Genomic DNA, 27,905 nt, shown 5'->3' with positions numbered 1-27,905 from the left:
GCTAATATTTTGTCTCTCAGTAATGAGGAACTACTTTGGTTCTGCAAGTCAGATGGAGGAATAAAACAGATTGAATATCTATCATCTGACTGTATGAAACCTGCGCTACCCTCATAGATACTATCTATAACATATTTTATTCAATAAAGTCTATAAAATCAGACTTTTTTAAACAGACAGTCAACATTTTGTCCTTAGTGGAGGTTTCACCTGTGTTTACAGAGGAATTTTGTCAGTCTGCACACAGACTGTTTTATGGAAATGAGTGTCAGTCTCATGCAAATCCTGCACTGTTTTGTTTGCAAACTGCAGGTAACAGCGAGCGTGTGATTGCCGCCAGTTAAGACCTTATTCGTCTTGGTGACAGAGTCTCACAGTGTGGCTGGGAGCAAACACATCACACAGACAGACAGGGAGAGTCTCCGGCCGTATCTGCCAAGCAGATAAACAAAAGAAAGCAGAGGAGTGTGTTCAAAAGTTAGTTTTTAATATTAATTCGAGAAAAAAACTATTTGCCCACTTCCTCTACCCAAGTATACACAAAATAATTCATCAAAAGTAGTTAATCAGCAAACACACTCTGTAGTCACAGCTTGTGTGCTCTTGATCAACAATATTAAAAAAATACAGCAATTGCAAATCAATCATTAGAAGTAGTCGTCAGTAAATTACAGTAAAACCTACACTTTTGTGTTTCAAGGCACCTCAAAGATTTCAAAATGTAGCTACTACATCTGAAGGCAAAGTGCAGAAGTGTGTATTTCAAAACATACACAATCAACCAAACAGCAGCTGAAACCGCCACTGTGAGCTTTCCGTCAACATCTGTTCATTTCATGAATTTCAATATCAGTTTTCCGCTAAGCACACGGTGCCTTTGACGCAGACGGGGGGTGGAACTCACACTTCTGATCAATATTATAAAACTCCCTCCTCCACCCACTGACACCGAGTTCCATCTGCCACCTCGACTTGATATCGTTCCCTCCTCAGAGCCGATCGCCTGTTCCCACCATCTTTGGGTGAACTTGTTAGATGAACGTAGGACAAACAAACTTTAAGTTCATTCACTTCTGACTTTTTAAAACTGTGATCATACTTATGGTACTGATGTTAACAAATTATTAAATGTGTATTAAGCTGACAGGAATTTTGAATAGAGATCGATGGCATGGGTGCAGCTATCTACCAACTTCAAGTAGTACTATTAGAAAGCTGTTCATGGCTGTATATTTGTGAAGTTTTCAAAAAGGCACATTAAAGAGACCAATTGTAGTGGACATATCAACATTTCTAGGTCTATTTCTTTGCACGATTTACAGTTAAAAATGTTTTTATTTATCTGATATTTAATATAGACTCTTAGTTTGGACTCCGTCTTAGTCAGGCTGTTTCAGGCCATGTTCACAGAAATACGTCATCATTTCAAAACAATCTCTGCCCAGAGGAGCATTTTAGCACTGTTTACTGAACCAATCTCCGACCACACCTGAAAACACATATCACATGACTATTCATAAAGACTGCACATGAACCTGTGATTCGGTGACGTGCAGTGTTGGTTACGTTGGTTCGGTTTAAGGCATGAGGAGGGAGGTGATTTATGTAAGAATATCAAGGCAGGTTACAGAATGTGAAGGGTCACCAAATACAGTGACACCAGCGCTCCATGTAGTTCATAATGCTGCTGCAAACGGTAAACTGTTGCAAATCATTTTAATACGAGCGTGCATCATGTGCATGTAGGCAGTAGTAGCATTATAAACTAACTTGAGGGTGATGTCGTTTGTTTACTTAAAGAAATGGGTCGTGACTAGTCAGGACAAATAGTGACTCATAAGGCCCAAAAAGGAAGTGAACTTAAGTGTCATCGTCACCGTTTTCAAAAAACCCGTCCAGACAAAAACGCAAATCTTGAACTTTTCAAACTAAAACAGTATCAGCAGCATTTTCAGTAGTCTCTGTTTTGGGGGTTCAAAGATGCTGGAAAAGTGTGGACGAAGCAAAACTTATGCATTAAAAAAACAACAACATACGAGTGTGGACGTAGACTGAGCTCCTGTCTCCTTAAGGCCTTCCTCCCTTTGAGCTAGCTCTGCTCTGATTAGGCAGTTTATGGGAGCTGCCGGCTCTGGAGGCTAAAATCCATATGCCAACAACCCACTGAAAAATCCAAGCAACCGAGGCCTCAGACTGGGTGGATGTTTGTGGGCTTATGCGAGCAATCAGACATCAATTCATGTGTTTATTTGGAGATAATTTAGCATTCAAAGCAGGCTGAAGTCGGGGCATTTCACTTGCCGGGTGCATTTTTACACACTGAAGTTTTGGAGCTTTTACCATGTGTAATATAGACTTCCCCTTTAAGCACTTGAACCAGCTTTTACTGACTTTTGTTGATAGTTGTAGGCAGCAGAAAATAGCTCCAGACATGATATTGATGAGGCAAGCAGCTGCCTGTCTTTTATAAACCCCAGAGGAGCAGGTCAGGATATCTCAAATTGATGGAGAACCTAAACATTCACCTGCAGTCTGCCTCCTTACACAGAACTGTACTGCTTTACAGTCCACTTTACAATTAAGTTTGATGAAGAAATTCATCAGTTAAAGTGGAGAAATAAGTTAAGAAATGGAAGAAAAGGTGCTTTTAACAATGCAAAACTACACTTTTAAGATACATTAGCTTGCCTTTCATCCACATCCCTTTGACTTTGACTCACCGTGATTCACACTGCGTGTGGAACAATTAAAAAAAACCAGCGCGTTCTCCTTTTTTTCCTCATGTAACACATGGAGTTGCATGATATAACATTTAACACAAAAGGAGCAAGTTGCCGGTTGCAAATTTTCCTGACCTCTAAAGGTGAACGTAAGGATATTATCACACACTACTGTCATGGCACCTTGAGAGAGGCTTAATAGGAGGAAGTTGCACTGACTCTGCTCGATAGTTGAGAGAAACGGTGACGAACAGATGTGCTGAAACAGATAATGTGGAAAGAAATATTGCCAGTGTGAGATAACTGTAATCAATAGGGATTTTGATTGGTAAACAATATAGGAAGAAAATCACAGGATGAGGAGGTCTAATGATAAAGATTGCATTTAAAGCATATATTTTGTGCCTGTGAGCTTCTACTATACCTGAATATGACTGGTGGAAACACATAGAGCATTTAAAATGTGTGTGGTAGCAGTACCAATGTGTGTGGGCCCCCGTTTCCCCTTGCCCAAGTCATTACTCTGTTAATGGCAGCACAGCACTTCATAGCATGTCTCCTCCCGCTTCAATTATGGATCAATTCAGTCACCGCATGACCCAAACACTTCTTCATCTTCAAACCCAAACAAAATCAAATTGGGGAGAAAGCTGGAAGCTGAGAGAAAGAAAGAAATGAGGGTGATTACATGTTCCTCGCTCTCTGATCAGTAATCACACAGTCTTGTGTCTCCCACTTAATGTTTGCTACTTGGGAGGACGAGGAAGGGAGAGTGGAGTAGTCGTAATGGTGGAGGTGAGAGAAAAGTAGTGGAGGAGTGGGCAGAAGCATGGCCGGTGGTCTGATTGTCCAGACTTCAGAAGAAATCCCTTTTTTGTGTGGGGATAGAAATCACATTTTGACCTTCATCAGAGCCTTCACTCATACAAGTTAGCAGTCCAGACAGACACATGAAGCATTTTCTTCCTCCTGGTTTTCACCGCTCAGTAAAAGGTCAGATGACTCCGTAATCCCTGAGAGACTTGAGCAGCACCGTGTCCTTGACGTCGCTGAAGACCCGGCGGATGTTGTTGGTGTCTGTGGCGCAGGTGAAGTGCGGGTACAGAGTCTTCCACTCCTCCCTGTTGTCACAGTTGATGGCCTGCTGCTCGTACAGCGAGCGGATGTAGTTCTTGGCGTCTTCCAGGTCCTGCCTCTTACCTGTCACAGAGGGGAGGTGAGAGACGGAGGGGGACAACAAAAAGGCAGCAGAGGAGTAAATAAAATGGGAGGGAAGATATCAGGGAACGTAGCAGTACTTTTTACAGTCAACGTTCAGGATTCGAGTGTCTTCCTTCACTGATCCTATTACATTAGAAAAAGTTCTGCTTATGTTAAGTGTTGTTCTGATTTCTATCCCAGTGAATATTACTAAGTCAACTTGATCACTACCTGTGTCAAGTCATCATGATGGTGTGATATACATGAAGCAAAAGTTGAAGCGCTGAAAATACCCTGCTCACTTCACTTGGAACATCACAACACCATCACACAACAGGAGTAGGGGTCCAAATGAGAGACAAAACTAATTAGTAATTAATTATTTTATCTATTTAGTGTCAAAGGTCCATCAAAAGGTCCCAGGGCCCCTTTGTAGCTGTTTAGGTCAAGCTACAATCAACAAGTCAAAGATATTCAATTTAAATTGACATTAAGTTGCATCTGCAACAAGATTTGGTGGATCGAATGCAAATGAATCTGCAACTATTTTGAATATAAATTCATCAGTTTAGTAATTGTTTCAGAAAATTACCAAACATTTGCGGCTTTGGATTGTTTGCTAAATAAAACCAGCTATTGGGAGGTTTTTATACCCATTTTTACTGTATTTTATACTCATAACGATAAAAAATTAGAAACAAAGCTGTGAACCATATGTGGAAAACCTGTACGCAATAGCTGTTTAGATTTATTGCAATAATATATCACTGTTTTAATAATTTCAGTGTTAAATTCAGTTTCTCACTGTTCAGAAACAGGATTAGACCTTTTAACAAAACAAATACAATACAAATGTAGTTATAGCCGCAGTAATAAGGGCCACAGAGTCTTCACACAGGAACGAAGCAGCATTACCAGGAAATATCAGCCGCTGGTTGGAGATGCTCAGAGTCGCCATTAAGGTTAAATTGATATCAAGGAGCTTGACCCTGTATGAGTCATTATTTTAGCCTGCTAATGCTGGTGGTAAAACACAGTGGATACACTGCAGACACACACACAACTGCAGGTTTTCACTTGCAGTCCTTAATTCCCTACACACACACACACACACACACACACATACACATACACACACATACACACACACACACACACACACACACATGTGTAGACCCGGTGTGTTTAGGTGGGGGTCCTCGGCTTGCGGGAAACCCAGTATCTGTGGTTGCCATGGGTAACAGAAGAAGGGAGGGTGGTGGAGGTTGCACGTGTGTGTAGGGGGGGTAGGGGGGTAGGGGAGGAGGGGCACTGTAGGGTGATGCTCTTACAGCCTTTCATACCAGCAGAGCTAAAGACTTCCGCCTCATTATTAAGTCCACCGAGTACCTGAAGTGACTCATTTATAACTGAGAGAGACAGATAAGAAAAGGAAGGAAGGAAGGAAGGAAGGAAGGAAGGAAGGAAGGAAGGAAGGAGAGAAGACAAGAAAGCAGGAAAGAAAGAAAGAAAGAAAGAAAGAAAGAAAGAAAGAAAGAAAGAAAGAAAGAAAGAAAGAAAGAAAGAAAGAAAGAAAGAAAGAAAGAAAGAACTTTCGCTATCTTTGTTGACAGCGTTGGAGAGAGACTGTTTGCAGTTGAGACTCAGGAAACACACTGGAGATGAGTTCACTTTCCAGATAATTTTTTGGAAATGATACATTTCTACTGAGTGCACTGGGATGGGATGAGATGGCGAAAGCAAATTGGCCACAGTAAAACAATATCACAGCACCGTCCACACTGTGATGAGAATAAACACCTGCAAACAACTGGCTGCAGTTGCGCCTGTTGATGCCGGTGAAACTCTTCACAGAGACACACACACACACCTCAGTAACTGGACAGGTATGCACAAACTTGTTGAATCAGTCTGTTTACTCCAAGTTTGTAATTCATTATTTATGGGGGTACATCACTGCCATAAGTCAAGAGCATGCTCTCTCAGATTGAGAGCATGATTTCTTGTTTTCACAATCAATTATTGTAATATTCTCTCTCAAAGGTCTCCCCTCGGACTCAAATAGTCGCTGCTCGCTCGCGGATTTGCTGGGTTATTTCACAAAAATCCATGGAGCGCAAGCAGAGATCTGAGAGCAGAAGTTTTGCAAGTGCACGGAAGCAGTCTGAGTGCAAGGCGGAGGGTTAAACTGGAGCAGAGGAAATGTGAGTGCAAGGGTACAGTTTTGAAAGTGAGCAGAGCAAACCTGCGAGCGAGCAGTGACTATTTTAATTCAAGGGAGACGTTTGAGAGAGAATATTACAATAGTTGATTGTGAAAACAAACTAGTCAGAGCCAGGGAATGTGACATTTAATTTAGAGTGGGAACATTCACAAGGCAAAGTGTGTTATGGCTGTAGACAGAGACAGTTTAGTGTTCCCAGGTTTAACCAAGTTTCAAGGATGAGACAAGCTTATCTGTAAATACAGAACATTCTGGAGGACAACATTATAACTGGACATGGGAGAAAGATGGATTGATAAGACACATTTACAGTTGTCACTGTCTCTCCTTGATCGATTTCTGTCTATAAACATTGTTGTTTTGCCACCCAAATTGGTGTCCTTTGACTTTTTCACTCCAAATCTACGATTTTTATCACAAAACCCAAAACTCCTCAATCCACAATTAAAGCAGCAAATCTCCATCTTCATTTTTGATTTACAACTTATCAGAATTTAGTTCTGTTTATAACCATTTATAACTAATTCTTTGATCGACTAAATGTTTCACCTCTCGTCTCGGTCTTCCAACATTTGCTGTTCCTATAGTATCAACTCACTGTAATAAATAAGAAGAAACAAATGTGAGCTGGGCTGACCTGTAAAATTGGGGAAGTATTTCTGCAGGTCAGAGGTTTGGATCTTGTCCGCCAGGATGTCGGTCTTGTTGAGGAAGAGAATGATGGAGGTGTTGAGGAACCAGGGAGAGTGGATGGTGGTGTAGAACAGAGCCAGACTCTCCTTCATGCGGTTCTGAGGAGGAGACAGGAGTTTCGATTTTATCCAGGAGTCTGCAGCGCTTTTTTGCTTCAGCTCAACAGAGAAGAATTTATTGAACATAGAAGAGTTACACAGATGTGGTTTTGAGACGATTTTGACTTAAAGACAAAGTTTTAAAGGGATGACAAGGTGAATATGAAGCAGGGAGAAATCATTCTTTTAAAGAAAGAGAAGTGGAAGTTTATCGCTGTGGACGTTAATGAATATGTTGGCGGACCAAAAAGTGTCCGAGAGGGATTAACAGTTTAGTGACAGGATGGGAGAGAAGAAGATGAAGACGAAGGTGAAAGGGCGGCTGCAGAGGCTGAGAGAGAAGAGAGAGGCTTCCTTGTACAAGAGTGAAACCTGCTGGTGGAAGGATGAAGTGACCACTGAGAGCATACAAGATACACCGATGTAGAGATTAATACATGGTCGCCAGCAGCAAATTTCAATGGATGTACTCTATTTATCCAACGTCTTGATGTCATCAAAACATCTGATCAGTTCATGAAACAGAAAAGAATGGCTCAGCGACATAATAAAAGTAGCTCCTCAACATGTAGGACACAGAAACAAATGTGGCACCAACACAGTCCTAAGAAGAAGAAGACATGAATGGAGAGAATGCAGTCCAGTACTGTAAAGTAAACATTTACAGAAATAATAGCTAAAATCAAAAAGAAAGTTTGCTGTCTCTGATTTTTTTTTAAGTGTAAAAATGCTGATAGACCTTTTAAACATATTTTCTATCACTAAAAGTCGCCTCCCAGAGTTCAGACTCTCAAACAGAGGAAACAGGTCGGTGTTGTGCAGCTCGCACAGCTTCATCTGAGGCTTCTTGATTATTTTGCTGGCAGTGGCGACTATTTTATTCCCACTTATTGCTGTTAATCCAAGCCTCCACATTAAAACACCCTCTGTCAGAGTTTGTAAACAGACTCACTGACTCACTTGAAACTGTTATATCTCCAAAAAATAAAATTGAGTTTGTTTTTTCACAGAAGTTAAAATTTGTCGTCCAAAACTGACTGAACCAAGATGTCTGAAACTTCTAACAGTTTTTACTCGCTGACTGTCAAATACAAGCGGCTCCTTCCTCTTAGTTTTATCAACTGTAATCTCTGAATTTTCTGCATCAACCCTGAAGAGCATAAACAGAAAAAAGTGGTTAAAATTAGCTCTATATGTTAATGCAGAAGTAATAATAATAAACACTGAACGGGGCCACTCTGCATAATGAGTACTTTCACTTTTGATATTTGATGCCGTACTTGATCAGAAAGATCTGGTAAACTATCTGGTAGTAAATCCTTTATCGTGTGAGTGTTCTTTCTATTTTGTCCACCCTCGGCAGCAGGAGGCTAAAGTAGGGCCACAGTGACACATTTATATGACACAGTGCTCTTACAATGGTCTCCCTCTCCTCCAGGAACTGGTCGTACTCGCTGAGGGAAGCCAGAAAGATGAGGGAGGTGACGTTCTCGAAGCAGTGGATCCACTTCCGACGCTCCGACTTCTGACCGCCAACGTCCACAATCCTGCCGGGGACCAGAGCGAGGAAGAAAGAGTCAAAACTAATTTATTCTATTCATGAAGGTAACAGTTAATAGCTGCTATTTAGCACTGATCTAGAACAATTAAAGGCAAAGTGCCAAACTAAAGAGTATCCCAAAACTTTGGGGTGTTAATATTTACAGACAGTGAACTGTGTTCTCTAAGATACATACAGAATAGTGTGAGAGAATTTAGCCAATGACAGATTTCTGTTGTTTCTGCACTTCAGATTTGAAATGATGAATGACATATTTCAGTTTGGTATCTTTGTCTCAAAAGCCTGAAAAGGACTAATTGCTTTGATTTCTTCAGGGTTACACAGAAAACCTTTTTTGTCATAATTTTTGTTGTAAAATTTCAATGATTAATCGATTAGTTAATGGACATAAAATGAATCACCGACTATTTTAACAACCAATTTATTGTTACGAGTCATTTCTTTAAATTTGTTGTCGACAAAGATTTGAAAATTAGATTAGAATTTTTTTTTTTTTTAATTTGTTTTATTATTGTATAAGCCGGGTGCAGGGTAAGCATCGTTGTAACAAAGACAAAATAATAAAAACTCCATCCATTCCCTTGTGAAACTCAATGTGCTGAAGTGTTGAACCCAAACCAACCAAACAATTGTAACTGTCCCAGTACCTGTACTTCACACTAACATGTCACTCTTCTCATTTGACTTTTCTAAAGGAAGAAATTTCCTCTTCCACTTTCTCCAAAACTCACTGTAAATCCAGAAATAAAACCAAAGATTTAAAAAGAACATATCCTGTTTATACCTTCATATATATATTCATTTGGAGGAAGTATTTATTACTTAATACTTAATATTTAGTATTTTATTTTTCATTTGAGGATTTAGGTGGATTCGTTCTTCAGGTCTGAGGAGTAGATGTCATTTCATCTGGCAACACATTGTCCCTTCGAAGTGAACTTTGGATCTTTGCCTGCTCGGCTGCCGTCTGAGCCCCCCCCACGTTCAAAATAAAACACACAGAGACACCTCACTTCCCAGCAGGAGCTCTGTACAGAGGCAATCAGAAATGTGATCCTGTTGCGTCCAAACAGTCGTGAGCAGACAAAGCTCCTGCCAGAGTCAATAGTACCACCACCCCCCCCACACACACCCCCGCCCCCAGTGCGGTGAATAGTGTCGGTATTGGATTTGTTCCTGTGAGAGGTTGGTAATCTGAGGACCGGCCACCTTAGTGTGATGGTCTTGATGGTGAAGGAGTAGTCGTGGATGCCCGTGGTGGGGAATCGAACTCGCAGAACGTCCTGTTCTGTGGGTATGTAGTCCTGGGCGGAGATGCGGTCCAGATTACTCATGTAGCTGAAAGAGAGGAAGGAGAGGAGAAAAAAAAAAAAGAAGTTTTACAGCAGCGCTAAAAAGTCAGTTTCTGATGCCAGAGGAGACGTCTAGTAAAACAAATGGCCTCTGTTTGCTTTACATCCAGCCTGAATCGTGTAAAGCAAACTGAAGCGACACAAGATGTATGATGAATTCGTGGTGATAGCAACAAACAGTGATTAAAAACACGAGAAGGGAGCACAGAGTCCACATTGGCCTGTGTACAGACGACGGCTTTATGGCTCGTGTTGATTCAAGCTGTCATTAGCTAATGTTGACTGCCTTTCCCTTATCGTGCACACACCGTGTCGACTGAGTTGCCGGGTAAACACAGAACACAACAGCAGCAGAGAAGATGGAAAGAAGAGGCAGGCTGAGTCCGGCCTTTGTTCTGTGAAACCTGAGATACTCTGAGTGTGAGGCTCATACCTACTGCTGTGTTAAATCTTTTCATGTCGATGAAAACAAACAATCTGAGGTTAACTCTGGGCTCTGAGCCTTTTTGGAGCCGACCCCCTAGTGTCCCTGGTTGGTATTGCAGTTTAAGGCATTTCCGCACTGGCCTCACTTTTCTGACCCCAAAGCTACGTCCACTTTTATCTCCAGTCTGTGGTCGGGACTAAAACTTATTTTCATCAGTCATTTTTCGGTTGATGATTTACTGGACAAATAGATTCATTGTTTGTTCCATATAATTTCAGAAAGTCATGGAAATGTTTTCCCAGAGCACGAGATAATATCTTCAAAATGGAAACCAGTAATCACAATCACAGCAGACGCACAGACTTTAAACAACTTGTCTAAACAGACTTTTTTTTTCTACGCTCACTTGTGAGTTTTGGTACAAAGGTCAGGTTTTGACAAAAGTAACACCTGCATGTGATCTGTTTTATTAAATGCCCACGTGATTTAGCATACAGTGTGTTGGAAAAACACAAACAAATAAAACATTTTTTTTTTTTTTAAAACAGGAGCAGCATATGCACTCAGTTAATAAGTGAGAAAATATGCATATAGTGTCACATCCTTTGGAACCAGTCTTAACACGGATGTCTCTAAGGTAAAGTGTGCATTAAATAATGCACTAGTTCTGCTTTTCTGATATTTATCTGTTGTTTTCTCACAGATATTCAGATGTCTATCATTGACTCCTTTATTGTGATATCACTGTTGGCAGTTTGCTGTGACAGTGTTTCATCATTAGCTAAGACAACACAGCTACTCACTACTCTGTGGAGTCCAGGAGCTGGTACTGGCAGCGCCGGCTGTAACAGGCCCGTATTCCCGAGTCTGCCCAGAGGCGGCGGATTGCGTCGACGTATCCTCGTTCCAGATGCGTGACCTGCACTGTGTTTACGTCCTGTATCCACTTGGCGTACATCTGGGGGACAGCGACAGATGTTTAGGGCGAGATGTCATGATGTACTGAATTGTTTGTGACCAAAACATTAGATATGACAGTGACAAACCTCTTAAACTAGAGGAAGCACATCCTGCTACAGGTTTCTGTGTGGAGTTTGTAGTCGAACGTGTGCTGATGGTCTATTTATAGAATACAGCATGCTGTGTGATTATCTCTGTTTCGGTGTGTTTGATGCCTCTTCTTCAGTGTGGACATAATCCCACGATTTCCACTTGATGTGATGACACCTGTGTTTATGAGTGAGTGCGTGTGCCTGTGTGTGTTGATGCTGGTGCAGGTCTGTGGCCTGGTAACCTGAGTTTACCTCGTTCTCCGGGTTGGAGTAGGGGATTCTGAGCGCTGTCATGGCTCCTGTCATGGCCTTGATGGCAGTAAAGATGTTCTGAAAGATACATTTGGCAAAGGCCTTCCTGTCCTCCTCTGAGAAGCCGCGACCGTGGATGATCCTCATCTGTCGGATGAAGGTGGTTTTGCCGCTCTCCCCAGTTCCTGAGGAGAAATAATAATGAACAAAAATACTTCCAAAATACCATCCATTAAATTAATCATTGATGTTGACTGCGGCCTTTCTTAATTCATCCTCTCTCTTTTTCTAATGGCTTCCTGGAGCTGCTCTGTTTTTCAGCCACAGTCCAAAGACAAGTTGGTCAAGTCAAGTGAATCACAGAAATGTGTGCTTTGTATGCACAAAAGAGAGCTTATTTCATAATTATGAGACAAGATCTTGAAAACGTCTGGACATGCATTTACTGATGTAAACTGTTACAAGAAACCTCAAGTATAATGTTGCCATGGATACAATAAGTAACACTGTGGGCTGCAACATATTTTTTTTTTAGCTTATATATGTTTTGATTTTGCTAAATTAGGTCTACTATGCGAGATATTAACTTCTACTGTGTATTATTTGATACACAAACAACTCACTGGATCACTGTGGTACTGCCCCATCAGGCTACTGTACATATGCTCACAATTATCAGATAATTTGCTTAGAATTATGTGATCCACATCTTGTAATTATGAGATAGTACGTCGTAAATACGAGAATACATTTCTAAGACTTTCTTTTGCGAATGCAGTATGATTCCGTTCTCCAGAGAATTATAGCACCTTTCAGATCATTGTTTTGGTTTTAAGGCAACTACAATGTTTTGTCTCAACACCTGAATCGACCCTATTTTGTACACAGCCTATTTCGAACAGAGACAACTTGCCAGTGAACAAAATGAAGCTCCTAGCAGCTAAAAAGTCATTAGATTAGATATTTTTCATAATATTGTATTAAAATTGTACTTGTCTTTTTGGCAGATCATGACTCTAAATATTGAATTGTTGTTGCCCCGTGTCTGCTGGATGTGTGGCTAAGTTACAGCTTTTTGACACCTTCACCATACATTTTTTTATAATATGCCACCGTTATGTTTGCAGTCAGTCCTGCTGTCCCCAGTAGAATAGCGAATGATAATTACTTTCATTATAAATTATTCTGTCCATCATTTTCTTGTTTGGTCTTTAAAATGTCAGAAAATTGTGGAAAACATTGACCGGTGTTAGACTGTATAAAATATACTGTTTCTTATGCTCTTATACTACTGTGCAGCTTCAGGTTTATACATCATAAAGGATCAGAATGATGGACTGTGTGCATAAACTGTATTACTGCCCACAATGTTCATGTGTGTATATGTTACTGATAAAGAGGAACAGATCACCATACCCAAAGATCTGAGTCATCAGGAAGGAGGCATACACGCACATGATAACAAAGATATAGCAGTTAGAAGATGATGTTCAGTTACATGACACCAAGGCCAGAAAAACAAGTGCACCACAAACTAGGCAGGCTTCCTGCCACCTAGAGCGCTGTCTCACAGGAATGGCTGAGATCGTGTGTCGAGAGGCTGGGACTGGCCTGTGCACCAACAAGAGAGAGTGAAGTCTAAACCACGGCCCCTTTCCAACAGTTTTTTGGACCAACAGATAACAGCACATTTTCATATAAAACTCTGTATAACAGTAAGATGGGTACTCTTCTCTGGATCGATGTTCAGCAAGCTTAACTGTGTGCTGCTCACGAACTGAGAGGTTTCCCTGTACAGGATGACTTTTGACTCTCCAATTGTTGTAATAAATCAACTTGTAGGTTGACGATTCTCGGAGTAGTTATTCTTTCACAAATCAACGAACGCGCCGACACCGGTATTTCCCAAAAGCTGAGGGTGCACCCTAAAATGTTTTGTTTTGTCCCGACCAAGAGTTCACAACTAAAAGATATTAAGTCTTATTGTCATGGAGGAATAAAGAAACAACAACAACAAAAAAATCACCTTCAAGAAGCTGGAATCAGTGACTAGGTGGTCAGAAAAACCGACTAATGGAGTTTAGAGTTGCAGATAAACATCAATTAAATGTGATGTTGAGCAGGTTGGGTTTGAATCGTACGTCTCCACTGGAAGAAAAAGTCAACCACGTTGTTGGATGAATACTCAATAAGAAATAACAGGATGCCGAAGGAGACTTTGTTCACAGTTAGCAGAGTTTTTATGTTTGTTGTTAAATAGGAGGCTTCAAACTAAAATATAGAAGTGATGTTTTAGAGAATATAATTAAAACACATCATAGATAAAGACTCTCCTTTGAGCCATTGCTGCTAAATGACTCATTCACTGATCAACTCATTAGCAACAAGCATCAGGAAGCTACAGCTTCGTTTCTCAGCTGTATTCAACGGTTACATGATAAAAAGCTAAAAGCCCTTAAAGGAAATCCATTAAACCATAACAGAAGAACAAAGTGACTGACAGATGCTGCTGAATGCTTCTCTATAACATGCACACTTTGTCTCTGCTTATCATTTCCAGAGTGAGTGGGAGAAGAAGTGCCTCAATTGTAGATGCTCAGGTGACTGAGCGGTGCTGTTTGGATGTGTCATTTTTAACGATACAGGAAATAATATTTCAATATTATCGTTGACGGGATCTCCAGATCATTGCAGGGTTTCCCCCTGATCCTTATACATCTTATTTATGTACTTGGCTGATAACAGACTAAACACAACAAACACATTACACACATTAAACATGTGACCATTTACTAGTTGTAGTTTCGCTGAGTGTTCCTTCTCTCTTTCGTTACAGTGAATTACATTTTATCAACAGTCGTGGTCTTTCAAAATAAAACACTGCTGGACACCATCAGCCCAGTTGTCGTATTAAGATGCTGTGGTTTATATCAGTGCAGAAACAACTGGTTGTTTAACTGATTATTCAATTGAAAGAAGTAAACAATACTTGTGATAAAAGATTAAATGTCATTTATAAGCAAGAAAAAAAGCCAAATATTCTCTGGTTTTGTAAAATGTAAGAATTTGCAACTTTTCTGTGTTTTATTTCATTCTAAACTGAGTATCTTTAGGTTTTGAACTTTGGGTCAAACAAAAACCATTAATCAATCATCAACACATTAATCAATAACAAGTCAAATCAATAGTTGCAGGTGTTGAATAAAAGAAATAGGATTTTTCTTTTGTCTCATAAGACTTGGAAACAATCTCATTCAGTGTGAAAAACATCCTCACTTTAGTTCCATATCAATATTGAGGAAATGCCTTGATGATTAATGAAATGATTATCAGGATAAAAAATTGTAATTCAATGAAAAATGCATCTTCCTGGACCTCCTTTTTAATTACTGAGAATTTTATGAAGTTAATTATTTTCCTTGTTCATTAATCCATTCATTAATTTACTCAATTAATCAGTTAGCTTGAGGTTGTAAAAGAAAAGTCTATCACATTTCGTTGAGACCAAAACGATGTTTTTAAATTGCTTGTTTTGTCTAGCAAACAGTAGAGAAGCCACAGATATTAAGTTATGGCCACACGACAAGTAAAAGTCCATTTGTCAGTTCATTTTTTTACGGTCGACTAATAATTTCAGCATTATGTCCCTTTAATCCAACTTTAACTATCAGCCCATTGATATCTTCAGCCCGTGAATTTGGCTGCATTTGACTTCATGAACGTAAAAGGCCGGTCTGCTGCCAGTCAGGTTCTGAGTCGTCTAACCAGTTGTAAAATAGGCTTGTAGCTATATGGGCTGTGTGTTTCTAGTCCCCAGTTTGCAGGTATAACCAGCCCCAATCCGGACCATTCTTCTCCTACTCACATGATGACACATGCCTTGCATAGTTTTGTCACTGTCTGGGCTGCAGGCTACCAAACAGGCCAAGCAGTTTTAATTTGTATACAGGGCGTTTCTTGTCAGATTTGAATGCCATCTAATGTCTATTTCACTTGCTCTACTGTGTATTTTTTCTGCGGCTCTCATGTATATTAGTGTGACGGCCTAACAGCAGTGTGAGGTGCTCTGTGTGCAGGCACTGACCCAGGAGCAGGATTTTAATCTCTTTTCTCTCCTTCTTCTTCTGATGCTTGAGGATCCTCTTGATCTCTTTGTCCACAGCGACGGTCTTCTTCTCTTCCTCGGACAGGCAGCAGGCACAGGTGCGGCGGCACCACCACCACCAGCCCGCCATGGCCGAGTGCACTGAAATTACAGTTAATGGATAACCCATCAGTTCTCATGAGCCGATAAGGGCTGACAATAAACCAAAGACGCCCAGAGCCCATTTGATATTCATAATAAAATCTATTGTGCCCCACTTGATTCATCAGGGCCTGTCAGGATTTATCACACAGCCTGAGATCTTTACACACATAAACCAGATGTTAACTTTAAATGGTTCTTTGTGTATCATGAGCTCAGTATAACGCCTCAGCCGTCTGTATCTTTAAATTCTTCACATAACTAACTGTATTTCCTATCACCTCAAGCTGCCGTGTCTATACAAGTTTGTTCGAGGGCAGTTTGGATGTTACACACGGAACACAACGCAGCTCCGTACCTCCAATCAGTGTGTCACACTCCCTGAAGATGAGCAGGTCCGGGCTCTGATTGCTCTTCGCGGTCCATGTCCCAGCGTGTCCTCCCCTGTCCCTCTCCCCCCTGCGGCTAACAGCTCCCGTCGCCGGAGCTCACAGGCGGCGTCATTATCCAGAACTGACACGGACTTTAAACACACGAAACAACCTGCAGCTCGGGAAAGTCCACCGCGCCTACATAGGAATGTGCTGCCGCCGCGTTCCGCTCAAAACACTCCGTAACGGGAATGCGCTCAGCGCGACGCAGCGGAAAGGAGGCAGGCGCGCCGAAATTGGACGCTTGCGCCTATAAAATAAGAGCACGTTGTTTCCACTCCATTTCACTGTGGGTCGATACGTAAAAGTTGACACAAATACTGACGACAATTGCACTTTACCTGAATATTGTCATTTCATGCTTTAAATTTACACATTATTTCAATATTTAACATGTACTTTTTTTTCTAACAGCTGTAATTAGGCCTGCTATTCATTACAGATTAATATCTTACATTCAAAACATATCCCGCACATTCAATGCCCTTTTCAATAATGTATAAAATAGCTACCAACAGTTTGATAGACTACAACACTGAACATTCATTAATAATAGTAGTCCACTTACTAACTCTCAGAGGGGGGATTTTCTGCCTTTGAGTCTTTACTTGTATTCTTCTTTTTTTTTACAGTTAACGGTCATATTTATTCAAGTAGTGAGTACTTAAGTAACATTTTGAAAGAATAACTATTACTTGTAAAAGAGATACTTTAATCTCAGAAAGTGATCTGAATATTTCTGGCACCAAAGCACATGTTCAAAAAGATAAAGTTTGAAGAGAAAATCCATCCTCTTTATTATCATCATTATTGTTATAAATATTTGTGTTATTATTATTATTGGTTACAGGAACATGATAAGAAAAAAACAGGGAGATGATCAAAAGTCACTATTCTCATGTCAGTCCAACAATCTGAAACTTAATTTACCCTGCAGTATGTTCTTATTGATCCAGCCATCAACTACACCTGTGGTTGTAATGACATCACATGTTACACTGTGACTGAAGTTGTGACATGCTTTAAAATATTGCCAGGGGAGGGCAGCAATAGTTTCCTTCCCTTCAGACATTGATTCATCGTTGATACTGAGCACTCCTCGGCTATATTCTTCCAAAGTAAAGAAGAAGGTCACAGGTCTTACGGATCTGTTTGTTCATGACGTGAACAGATATGACAGAGTACACAATACTACAAGTGAAACCAATACCACTACAACAACTTTTATGTAATGACCAATGTCTGTGGCTCAGTGAGGACATTTCGCCAGCCAAAGCCTGGTTCATGGTGTTTTTAATGTTTGTGACACTTTGTACATAAAATATACAGTATACAACTTCACTGGCATTGCAGCCTACCCGGCACCATTCAGAGCAATACAAGTCTCAGTAATTTCACAAGTTAAAGACAAGTTAAGGAAAAGATGAAGTGGTGTGCAGAGCAGAACAAAATTCACAAAGTTAGGTTTAATGGCAGAAGTTTTCTTTCCAGTTTGAGAATATTTCTGCAAAATAGTCACTCCAGAATAAGACTGGATAATTCAAATCACTTTTTTTTTTTTTTACTTTGTTGTTTTGCATAAGTCTATATAGTCTACAATTTGTGGCGAACACCAAAACATTAGGCCAGATATCAATATTATTTTGAAAAGATTGTACCGGAACTGGATTCTGTTGAATTCAGTTTGTTTGACAGTGGTCTGCAGGAGTGCACTGCGTCCGCGGATAAAGTTTCGACGGCTTGTTTCTGCTGCTGCAGAGGCTGCCCTGCTTCATGTTTCAGGTGAGCTGAAGTGAAATCATGGACACAGATATTTTTTATTGAATTATTCTTGAATTTTGAATTTTCTTCATCACGTTAATTTTGTGTCCTTTCTATTCACTTTTTAAAATGCTTTTCATTATATATCATATAAGAATTTCCATGCAAAACATTTTGATCAAGTTATTAAAACATTAAAAATACTAACAGCTAAATTATACAGACGTATTAGGCTACATGTGATCAAATATGATTAATTAGAACACACCCAAAGTACCTCAAACACATGACAAATCACTCACTATCAGAGCAATTTTTCATAGTGCAGCGAAGATTAAGTGTACAGCGGGTATTTTGTCACTCCTACTCCTTGGCTGCTATTTGGGTGTCAATCTTTTGTCTCGGCAGCAGAACCGGTTTTTCCAGGTGTTCATGGTTTCAGATTGTGAGATCACCTGAGCCCTGCACTGCCATGGGAACAAGGTGAGGTTAAGAGTGAGAGAGGTGTGTATGGTGGGGTCCTGTTTAGTGTTTTACAGTAAAGTAAGTGAATAGAGGTTCAATAAAAAATTTTTTGCAGTGAACACAATGAAAGTTTACAGAGGGGTTATTCCTGTAACAAAGTCCCTCAAGATACTCGCCATCTGTTTTGTATCTTGTACGGTTGATATTTGAGTAGATCTATATGTAGTTTAACAAAACGAGTTACATAATGGCACTGAAGGTGTGCCTACTGAAGTTGTAGTGTTTTTATAAGGACATCAATCTGTATTTAGTTTTTACTGTATATAAACATTAATATGATCTGATCTTTGCATGCAGTTGTGTTTTGCATTTTATGTGTTGTTGGAAATAAGAAACACACAAAAATATTTTTTTACTGTAATATATTATTTCAGTTTCATAATTATTAGCAATAGTGCTAACACTAATATTCTTTTTAGTGACTTTATTCTTTTTTTTTTTTCTTACTCCTTTTATCAAAGATGTGTTTAATATCAGTTCATCATGGCAAAACCAGTGTTAAGAAAGAAAAAAAAAAAAGGATTCAGAGTGTGAAGGAGAGAGAGAAAGGCCTAAAAAGAGTGGGCCATGAGGAACCCTGAGTGGGTGTGGCCTGACTGTAACTGTCAGCCTCATACTTCCAGGTACAGAAAGTAAATAACTGTAGTGTTCATCTGCTGACAGAGGTGAATCCAAATCTCTTAAGGATACTATACATAGTAGAATTACAGTATAAAGAGCCATTAGGTCCTGAATTATATTTTAAATCTTGAATACCTGCAGCAGTAACCGAGACTTTGTCAGCCTGTCAATGGCTGCTGAGGGAAACAGAAGATATTTTCATTTCAGAAGACTTTTGAAGAAAAGATCATTTTTGGAGACTTAAATAAACTTTCACAATTCCTCACATTAACCTAAGAGAAGCTCCTAAAATCCTTTGGAAAAAATAAGAAGCTGAAAAACACACAGACACACAACAGAATAGAAAGGCTTAGAAAAAAAATAGAAACATAGGGACATAAGAAGGTCGAGGCTTTAGTTATAAATTGCAGCTTAGTGAGATGTGGGCTGGCAGGTCTGCCTGTAATGTCATGAGTCATGTCTGAAGATTCTCGTCAGCATTTCAAGTACGAGTCTGTTGACATCCTTTTTCATTCTTTGATGTTACACTATGCATTTTTGGTATATGAGCCTCAGGAGATCAGACACCTTAGTCAACTTTAAACTTTGATTTAGATATAATACAATCACATTCGTCTTATCTTTCTAAATATTTTATTTTAATTATTGAAATGCTTAGCTGTACTGTAGTTGAATTTACTTGATTGCTTGATTATTTCTGCAGCCACACCCTGTACAGTGGTTGGACAACTGAACCAAAGTGTCAAAGGTCCACTTAACCCACAAAACCTGATGGGACTTTTAGAAATTCAATAACAGACACACAGTAACTTCTAACAGATATAAAACAACTACAAACAAACATAAAATGACAACAAACAGGCTTTAAATGACAATAAATTGACAAAAAATTACCTTAAATACACACAAGGACTACAAAGAGATTCAGAACAACAAACAGACATAAAAAAAAAAAAAAAAAAAAAAAACTACAGACAGACATAAAACAACTAAAAACAGATACAAAACAACTGCAAGTAGTCAAACGACCACAAATGAATATAAAATTACAAGAGAGGCTAAAACAACTACATAAAGACACAAAACAACACATAATGGGGTAAAATGACCTGTTGGGATACAAAATCACAACAAACACACATAAAACAACCTCACAGATGACGACACACAACATGACCTCAAATATTGTGACTATTTGTGTGTCCGACTAAATCTTTGTTGTCAAAACAGATGCAAAACAACAACAGGATGAGAAGTTTATAGTTGTTGTGTGTCTATTGGAGTCCTGCTATTATGTAAAGGGACTGCTTGTCTCCTCATCTGACAATACCCTATATAGTCTTCAAATGAGACTACAGGTAGTAAGGTTATGAATTCCTTTTAAACATAAAAGGGACACAAACCAAACACAGAGAGAACTTTGTTCAGTGTGACGCATCAAAACTTCACTGTTGCGACTCCATCGCATGTCCACAAGATGTCACTTGGCTCAACCACATTGTCTGCCGGCTCTCATTCACACAGAGGGACTTGACACGGTTGGAACTGCAACTGGTGATGACAGTGAAGCGCTTCAGAAATATTTGGCCTTTCGTCGCACTGCTCCTCGTCCCTGGTCAGAGATGAACGAAACATCAACAGGAAGAATGAGAAACCTTTAACTGAAGAGTAACAAGGAGGAGGAGTTTCCGTCATGGTTTGGGTGGATTCATGGAGGGAAACTATCACTGCTAACACACATTTTCACCTCTGAATTCACTTTCATTTAAACATTTCAAAGTTACCAACTCTGCTATACATGTACGTTTACTTAAAAATGCCTTTGAAATAGTTGTGCTTTCATTATTTCCAAATTCTGCTACTTCATGCCGCTACTTCACAACATTTCAGAGGCTACTATTGTTCTTTTAATACTTCATTTCCCAGTTACTATTAAGATGAAGAGACTTTATATGCAAACATAACATGTAAAATATAATAGTACGGGTTAAAGCCCCCCAACCGATTTAGTAGTTTAAAAAAAAGTAGCTTACATGGCGTGGCGGCCATTTTGAGCGTCTCGCCATGAAACTACAAGTTGCTGTAACTTTTATGTACATATTCTGATCTTCCTCAAACATTACAGGTTTGATAAAAGTCCCGCCCTGAAGACACCTGTATGGTAATATTCGCTCATAGTCATAGCGCCCACTGCTGGCAATAGGAAATGACATATTTCATACTTTCACGTGCTTTGTCAAACTGGTTGATCACATCGACATCAAATCGGGTCAGAATAGTTTTTAGACATTGATGATGATATATTGAGAAGCCCGTGCTTTTTTGTGAAAGGGCGTCGCCAGGGCAATGCGGCAAAGTTTGATGTTTCGCCATGACACAGGAAGTTGATGTTTAAAGTCCGGGGATGCTCCTAACCTCACAAAACTTTGCACATGCGTCAAGCACCAACTTGAGGTTTTTTTTTGTATGTTAAAACCGCTAGGGTAGGGTAGAGTAGGGTAGGGTGGGGTGGAGTTGGGTTAGGGGTCAGGGTTTGGGTTATGAGTCCGGATTAGGAGTAATGGTTAGGGTAAAGGGTCAGGGTCAGGATCAGGGTTAGGGGTAATAGTTAGGGTAGGGTTAGGGTTATGGGTCCGGGTTAGGGGCAATGGTTAGGGTAGGGTAGTGTTCTGATGAAGTTTCAGAGTGACTCCTCCTTTCTGTCTCAAGTTGCTGCTGAAGGGTGTGACTCTTTGTTTTTTAAGCTTCATATCTCTGGTTGCCACAGTGTGAAACTGATGTTTTCAATCTCCTTCCTCATTTAATTTTGCTTCTTCTCCAGCAGCTTCACCTGTCTCCTCTCATCAACCAGCTGGTTCTGGGTTTCTTCTAGTTCTTTGCCAAGTTTGATCCTCAATTTCTGCTCGCCGAAACACTTGGCTCTTTCTTTGCGAAACAGATCGCTCTGCTCCTCTTCCCAGGTCTTTGCTTTGTGGCACTCGACGGTCAAATATTCAATCTGATTCCAGAGTTCTTTGTTTTCCTTTGCTTCTGACTTCAGGTTGTTGGAGAGCTCTGTGAGGCTCTGCTCCTGAGAGACGCTGTGTTCCTCGGCCCTTTGCAGCTTAGCCTTCAGCTCTTCCACCTGTTTGAGTAGAGTTTCTCAGTAGGGCTTCTTTCTCTTGGCGTTTCCTTTCCTTTTTTGTTCCTGAGAACTTGTTAAAAATCTGCTGCCATGTAGCCCCAAATCAAACCCCAAACCTTCTTGCTGAGAGGCAACAGTGCTAACCACTGCACCACCAATCTTCCCAGGAGTTGGTCTGCATTGTGACAACTCTTTGCCTCACTGCAACTTATAACTCCACCATCCACAAATGTTCAGTCAAATGCGACCAAAATTGCCGCAGACATTCTTTGGATAATAGACATACGTGTTTCCAAGGGGGTCTGCAGTGATATTAAATATCTTCCTGTAATGTGCAGTGAATGCAAAACGTTTTCAATTTCTCCAAACGTTTCAACTTCACTAAAAGTTTAATCACCATCAACAGGCCAAGGTGGAATTTGAACCATTAATAGCAGCCTGGGTGAAGAAAATGGGAAAAGACGTCGTAGCTGTTCAGCAGATGTTGAATGAACTGAAACAGCTGGCGTTTGATGACTCAGGGTCATGGTTGTAGAAAGCAACTGGGGAATTCTTTAGTTAATTTCTAATTGTTACACAATTTATCTGATCCCATTTCATATGTGTCACATTACAAAGTACATACTGTTTTGTCATACTGGAAAACACGAGACACTTAACTTATCCTATCATCTGTAACTGAAGGATGAAAGCCACTTCAAATATTGACAGTATCTTGGATGCTGCTTGTTTTGTTTGTTGATACAAGTGTTATTTTAGGGAGAAAGCCAGAGTTGATAATCAAAGTGTTATGTAAAATTTTTTTTTTTGCTCATTTTGGTCATGAAATGTTGTGCCACCGTGTTGCAGACAGTGGTGGAAGAAATACTCAGATCTTTTACTCGAGTAAAATGATTATAACAAAGTAAAAAAAAAAGAAGAAGTTTAAATTAAAAGCGCTTTACTTATGTAAACGTTCAGAAATGTTATCAGCTAGATATAATTAAGGTATCATGTAAAAATAATTGTTACACAGAATATAAGTGACTTATCATTTATTAAATGATTAAGTTATTAGTTTTGATTTAAAACTATGTAAGTAGCAGTTTAGTGGTTTTAAAATAAAGGAAATACCATTTCGAGCACAAGTAGGTTATGACAAATTTGAAAACCAATTTTTTTTTTCATAAACAAACTGTCAGTGATGAAGGAAATATTCAGGTGCTTTACATAAGTACTAATACAGCACTGTGAAAATACTCAAGTACTACAGTAAGTAAAGGTCCTGCATTCAAAACCTTACGTAAATAAAAGTATGTAAATTTGATCACCAAATGTTAATTTTACTGTCGTGGTTATTAAGGGTAATGCTAATTTTAAGTACTTTACTGTTTGGTAGTTTAATCTATAGTAATGCATCAATGTATGATTGGACCACCGTTGTACTGTGAAAACCACATGTCTCAGGTCTTGCTTTTTAGTTTCAAGTGGGGTTTTTAAAAAGTTTCTAAGTTTATTTAGCTCAAGAAAGATGAGAATTTTCTTAAATCACGTGGGCAGGCTATATTTCATTACTCGGTTTATCAGAAAAATTAAAATAAAAAAAAATAAAAAAAATCACCAAATGGATTTCACGAGAGATGAAGGATATTGCATTTAGAAAAGTAGAAACTATAATCTGTCAGACAAACGTTTTGTTGAGTAAAAAGTACTAGATTTGCCTCTGAGATGTAGTGGAGTGGAATGAAGCTGCATTAAAAAAAAAAAAAAAAAAAAAAAAGGAAATATTCAAGTAAAGTACAAGTACCTTGAATTTCAGAGACACCCGGCTCCGTGTGGCTCCGGGTGTGCTGCTCTCTGACAGCAGATGGGCGTTGCCCGTCCAGTCAGATGTCAGTCGCCTCCGCTGACACGCCTCCAAAGAGGACGACTTCCTCTCAAGCAAACTTGGGGAATTTAACCGTCCAGGAAAGGCCCGCCTACGACGCCCACACGCTCGGTTTTCATTCGCTCTACCCGTTATCAATCAATTATATCCCAGGTGACGTCAGCGTCACCGCCACACCGGGGCCGTGAGGAGGAGTGGGTGACGAGGAGCGTCCACCAGCACCAGGAAAAAAAAAAGAGAAAAAAGACCAGGAGCCAGAAAATGCACGGACGACAAGGGTCCATTTGACTGTCAGCGATCCGTGTTTGGCTCTTTACCGGCTGGGTGTAGTTGGTGGGCGTTTGGAGAGCATTAGATGGAGGTCCTCCGTCAGCTGGAGCTGTCTGGGCTTTAGACAGTTGGCTCCCTGAGCTAACCCTAGCGAGCTAACCATTAGCCTGCCCATTTAGCTCCCCCCTTTGGGTCGCTCGGGTGTCTCCGTCTTTGCAGGGACATACCTCCCCCGGAGCAAGCACTTTTACTCGGCTCGTCGCTCGGCGAGGACCTGAGACAAGCCGGCCCACCCTGGATGGACAGTCGGACGCGGGCTCATTGTCGCTGCGCGGGCGTAACTTCCAGTGTTGGTTTCGGGGCGGCTAAGCTCGCAGTCGGCCGGGCAGCCAGCGGAGGGATCGTACAAATGTGTCCGCTGCAGCCAGCTGTGTCCCCCTGTCTCCGGGACCCGAGGTGCTAGTTTGGTGTACATTTTTTTTTGTTGACGAGGCTGAGCGAGGGAGGGATTTTATAAAAAAAAAAAAAAAAAGTGTCGTTTGCTTGGTTATAACGATCGCAGTATTTTTTTTTTTTTAACTCGCGTCTCCAAACTAAAAAAAAAACAAAAACCAGCAGCTCCTCTAGCGCATCGAATAAAAATGGTTATTTGCACCTTTGGTGGCCATCTGAGATGTTTGCGGACACGCTGCATTGCACATTTTCTGTAATCCGCTCTCGGTCTCGGTAGCCTGAGGATTTACTAACGTTTAAGCTGTCAAATATTTAACACTTGACAGCAGGTTTTTACCACCAAAACCAGGGAGGCCAGACCAAAGCAGCTCTACTCTCCGTGTCTGGATATTAACTTGTTGGGTTTTTTTTTTAAATTTTTTTTTTATTTCGCTGTGTACTTTTGTGAGAGGTGTAGCCCCTTGTTAGACAAGGCTCGTTCAGCTCATGCGGTGATGACTTTAGACTCCATGATGGCTTGTTGCCTGAGTGAGGAGGCGAAGGAGTCCAAGCGAATCAATGCCGAGATCGAGAAGCAACTCCGACGAGACAAGAGGGATGCGAGAAGGGAGCTGAAGCTGCTTCTGCTGGGTAAGTCTGCACGATCCCGACCGTCTGCTTGTTACTTCCTCTTAAAGCGCACACACAAACCTAAAAGCTCCCGATGTGATTTGTGCTGTACAGGTTTCACATGCAAGAAAAAAAAAAAAAAAAAAAGCCCTGCGCCCGCAATTCCTCTAGGCACTTTACCCAGATCACCACAGGATTTGGCTGTGATGTGATTATTCAAATCTAAATTTACATGAGGTTCAACTGTTGTTTCCAGTCTAGCGGTGGGATAGCTGAGAGCAGCCTGTGACAAGGGAATTTAAACAAGCTGACCAATATTTGTTTGTGACTGAATTACATTTTATTCTGCATAATCTCTTTCTGTTTTTCTTTAGCGCTTCCATCTTTTGTCACAGGGGTTCAAGGGAAACAGCTCTTCATCTAATAATCAGATCACAGGTTGTGGCAGCTTTAGAGGGTTTCCCCTTCCATCTCTTTGACTCCACGGCCTTTGGCGTTGACTGTGGGATTGATGAGAAGCTTTAAACGCAAGTCAGGAAAGGCATCAGCTCTTATTTTTGACCTGCATGTCGCTGCGCTTCTTTGATAGTTGTGGGTATTTGACCCAATGGCGGCCTATTACAGCTTCATTTTGACTATGGTTGGGCCTGTGGCAAGTATTTGACCATAATCGTCATCATTTTGCATAACAGTCAAAATAGTTTCCATTCATGTCTGTAAAAACAGCTGGATGAAAGTAACAGAAATGTTATTTTTTTTCATCAATATTTCCACATAATTTCTTGAAATTTGAGTCATCTCATCTCACCCCCTTCTTCTGCTGTAGTTTAAAGGCACATGATTATTTTGAGTTGCTTAACTTCTAATATTCACCTGAAGACATTTTGATGAGCATCTATTGTCATTAAGTGGCTCATCTTCTTCATAAGTTGTATGTGTATTAGTTAACTGTGATTAGGCTAGTGTAATAAAATGATCAGGAAAAGAAAAAAAAACATTAATCACAATCATTTGTATGACAATTGTGACGGCTTTGACGACGGCATGCCTTTAGTGTAACTCGCAAACACTCATAAACGACTTGTTTTTTATATACAGTATATAAGAGCAGCATTTCTTGTAAATCACGACTTTTGTTTAAGGTCGTAGAAATCTATTATTCTCAGTCTGAATTCTATAGATTTGTGACTTTGGTTTAGAAAACCGTTTTACAAGCAGCTTTCAACAATGCCCTCTTATTAACATCCTTCTTTTAGTCATCTGCCACATCACCATTGTTTTATCTGTCTGTAAAAAGGCTTAAATGATGAGCAGGAGTTGTTTTTTAATTAAGTCTGCTCCAAGGGAGGCAGCACTCTCTGGGTGTACGGTCTGGAAAGAACTGTCACTGAGGTGGCCCGCTCTGGGAAATGACTCTTCTCCAGAGAGTTTGCTGTGCCATCCGCAGACTCATTTCTATGTTTAAGTAAGAGTCACAGAGTCACTGTGCCTTTTGATGTATTATATTGACCGAAAAAGCAATTGGTTTATATTACTGTAGCCTGACGATAATAGTTTAGACAGAAGAACATCACAAGAGCTGTCGGGGATTCAGTATCATGCATAAGGATACCTCAGAGGGTCTGTGGTCTGTTGTCACAGGTGACTGAATACACAGTTCCTGTATTTAAGGATGCTTTCACTCATACCTGCATCAACATCTAACACCGACAGACATAACCGCTTATAAGAAGTAACTTTCCTTGACTAATTTCTTAAACATTTCCTATACGAGTTGTAGTATTGCTGTCACAACCTCAGTGTCAGTGCACTTTTTAAAGGAGATGTTAAAATTGTATTGGCATGTACTGCAACAGGTGCCTGTTTCACTTTTTTTTTTTTTTTTTAGAAAGACCAATTAAGAAGCCCTCTATCCACAAAGACTTTGTGGGATGTTAACAACTAGTCTGGAGACATGATTGAACCAAATAATATCTTTAACTGCATTTATTCTCAGCCATATCCTTCACCTTTAGTGATTCCCACAGCTCAGTGTTTTAAAAAAAAAATGTTTAGCAGGTTTAAAGCCTTTCATACATAATCTTCCTTCAGTTGTTTGTCTGACCAAAAGCACAGAACCCGAAAATAGACAAATGGATCCACCAAATGTTCGGTATTGTTGCTTAAACAATGACTAAAATTATAGTTCGGTTCGGCTGTTGACTAATCAATAAAGTGAGTAATCACTGTACCTCTAAACAGAAACACAATTCTCTTTCTCTTCGGGGCGACGGGGAGAAAGCGGCTGCAGGGTTTCAGAACAAATGATGCAGAGAGTTAACCTGATCCCTGATCAGATCGTTGATCTTCATGGCTGAGGGAGTGGCGCGAGCGAGAGCCTGTGAAGACGAGCAAAACTTCTGTGTTTTTCATATTTCAT

At 40.1% G+C, this 27,905-nt stretch overlaps 2 protein-coding genes across 3 annotated transcripts in view; one reads left to right on the top strand and one right to left on the bottom strand.

Annotated features, from left to right (window-relative positions):
• Positions 1–466: 466 nt before the first annotated feature.
• Positions 467–16,374, bottom strand: LOC138198768 (guanine nucleotide-binding protein subunit alpha-14-like). Its single transcript, XM_069150387.1, has 8 exons — positions 16,184–16,374; positions 15,664–15,825; positions 11,580–11,764; positions 11,079–11,233; positions 9,706–9,834; positions 8,353–8,482; positions 6,782–6,935; positions 467–3,920 (listed from the first exon to the last, which is right to left on the bottom strand). The coding sequence occupies exons 2-8, from the start codon at positions 15,812–15,814 to the stop codon at positions 3,715–3,717; spliced, it is 1,110 nt and encodes a 369-aa protein (XP_069006488.1). The 5' UTR covers positions 15,815–15,825; positions 16,184–16,374; the 3' UTR covers positions 467–3,714.
• A 7,690-nt stretch (positions 16,375–24,064) lies between these two features.
• LOC138198767 (guanine nucleotide-binding protein G(q) subunit alpha-like) overlaps positions 24,065–27,905 on the top strand; it is a 33,662-nt gene continuing 29,821 nt past the window's right edge. Inside the window, exon 1 of one of the 2 annotated variants that reach the window (XM_069150386.1) lies at positions 24,065–25,507. In XM_069150386.1, the coding sequence (XP_069006487.1) occupies positions 25,372–25,507 (136 nt within the window). In that variant the 5' untranslated portion in view covers positions 24,065–25,371. The remainder of the gene's footprint in view (positions 25,508–27,905) is intronic. The other variant, XM_069150385.1, reaches the window with a different exon arrangement.

Source organism: Embiotoca jacksoni, unplaced genomic scaffold, assembly GCF_022577435.1.
Source record: "Embiotoca jacksoni isolate LCO1_2020_lvr unplaced genomic scaffold, fEmbJac1.0.p SCAF_16, whole genome shotgun sequence".
NCBI classification, from domain to species: Eukaryota; Metazoa; Chordata; class Actinopteri; family Embiotocidae; genus Embiotoca; species Embiotoca jacksoni.
Note: the sequence above shows the minus strand (reverse complement) of the source record. Positions and strands in the feature narration are given on the sequence as shown.

Coding starts and splice junctions, on each gene's coding strand:
- LOC138198768 (XM_069150387.1), bottom strand. CDS start 15,814: ATGGCGGGCTGGTGGTGGTGGTGCCGCCGCACCTGTGCCTGCTGCCTG. Junction 11,234..11,579: donor ACTCCAACCCGGAGAACGAG/GTAAACTCAGGT, acceptor GCTGTCCCCCAG/ATGTACGCCAAGTGGATACA. Junction 8,483..9,705: donor ATCAAGACCATCACACTAAG/GTGGCCGGTCCT, acceptor GGTCCCCGGCAG/GATTGTGGACGTTGGCGGTC.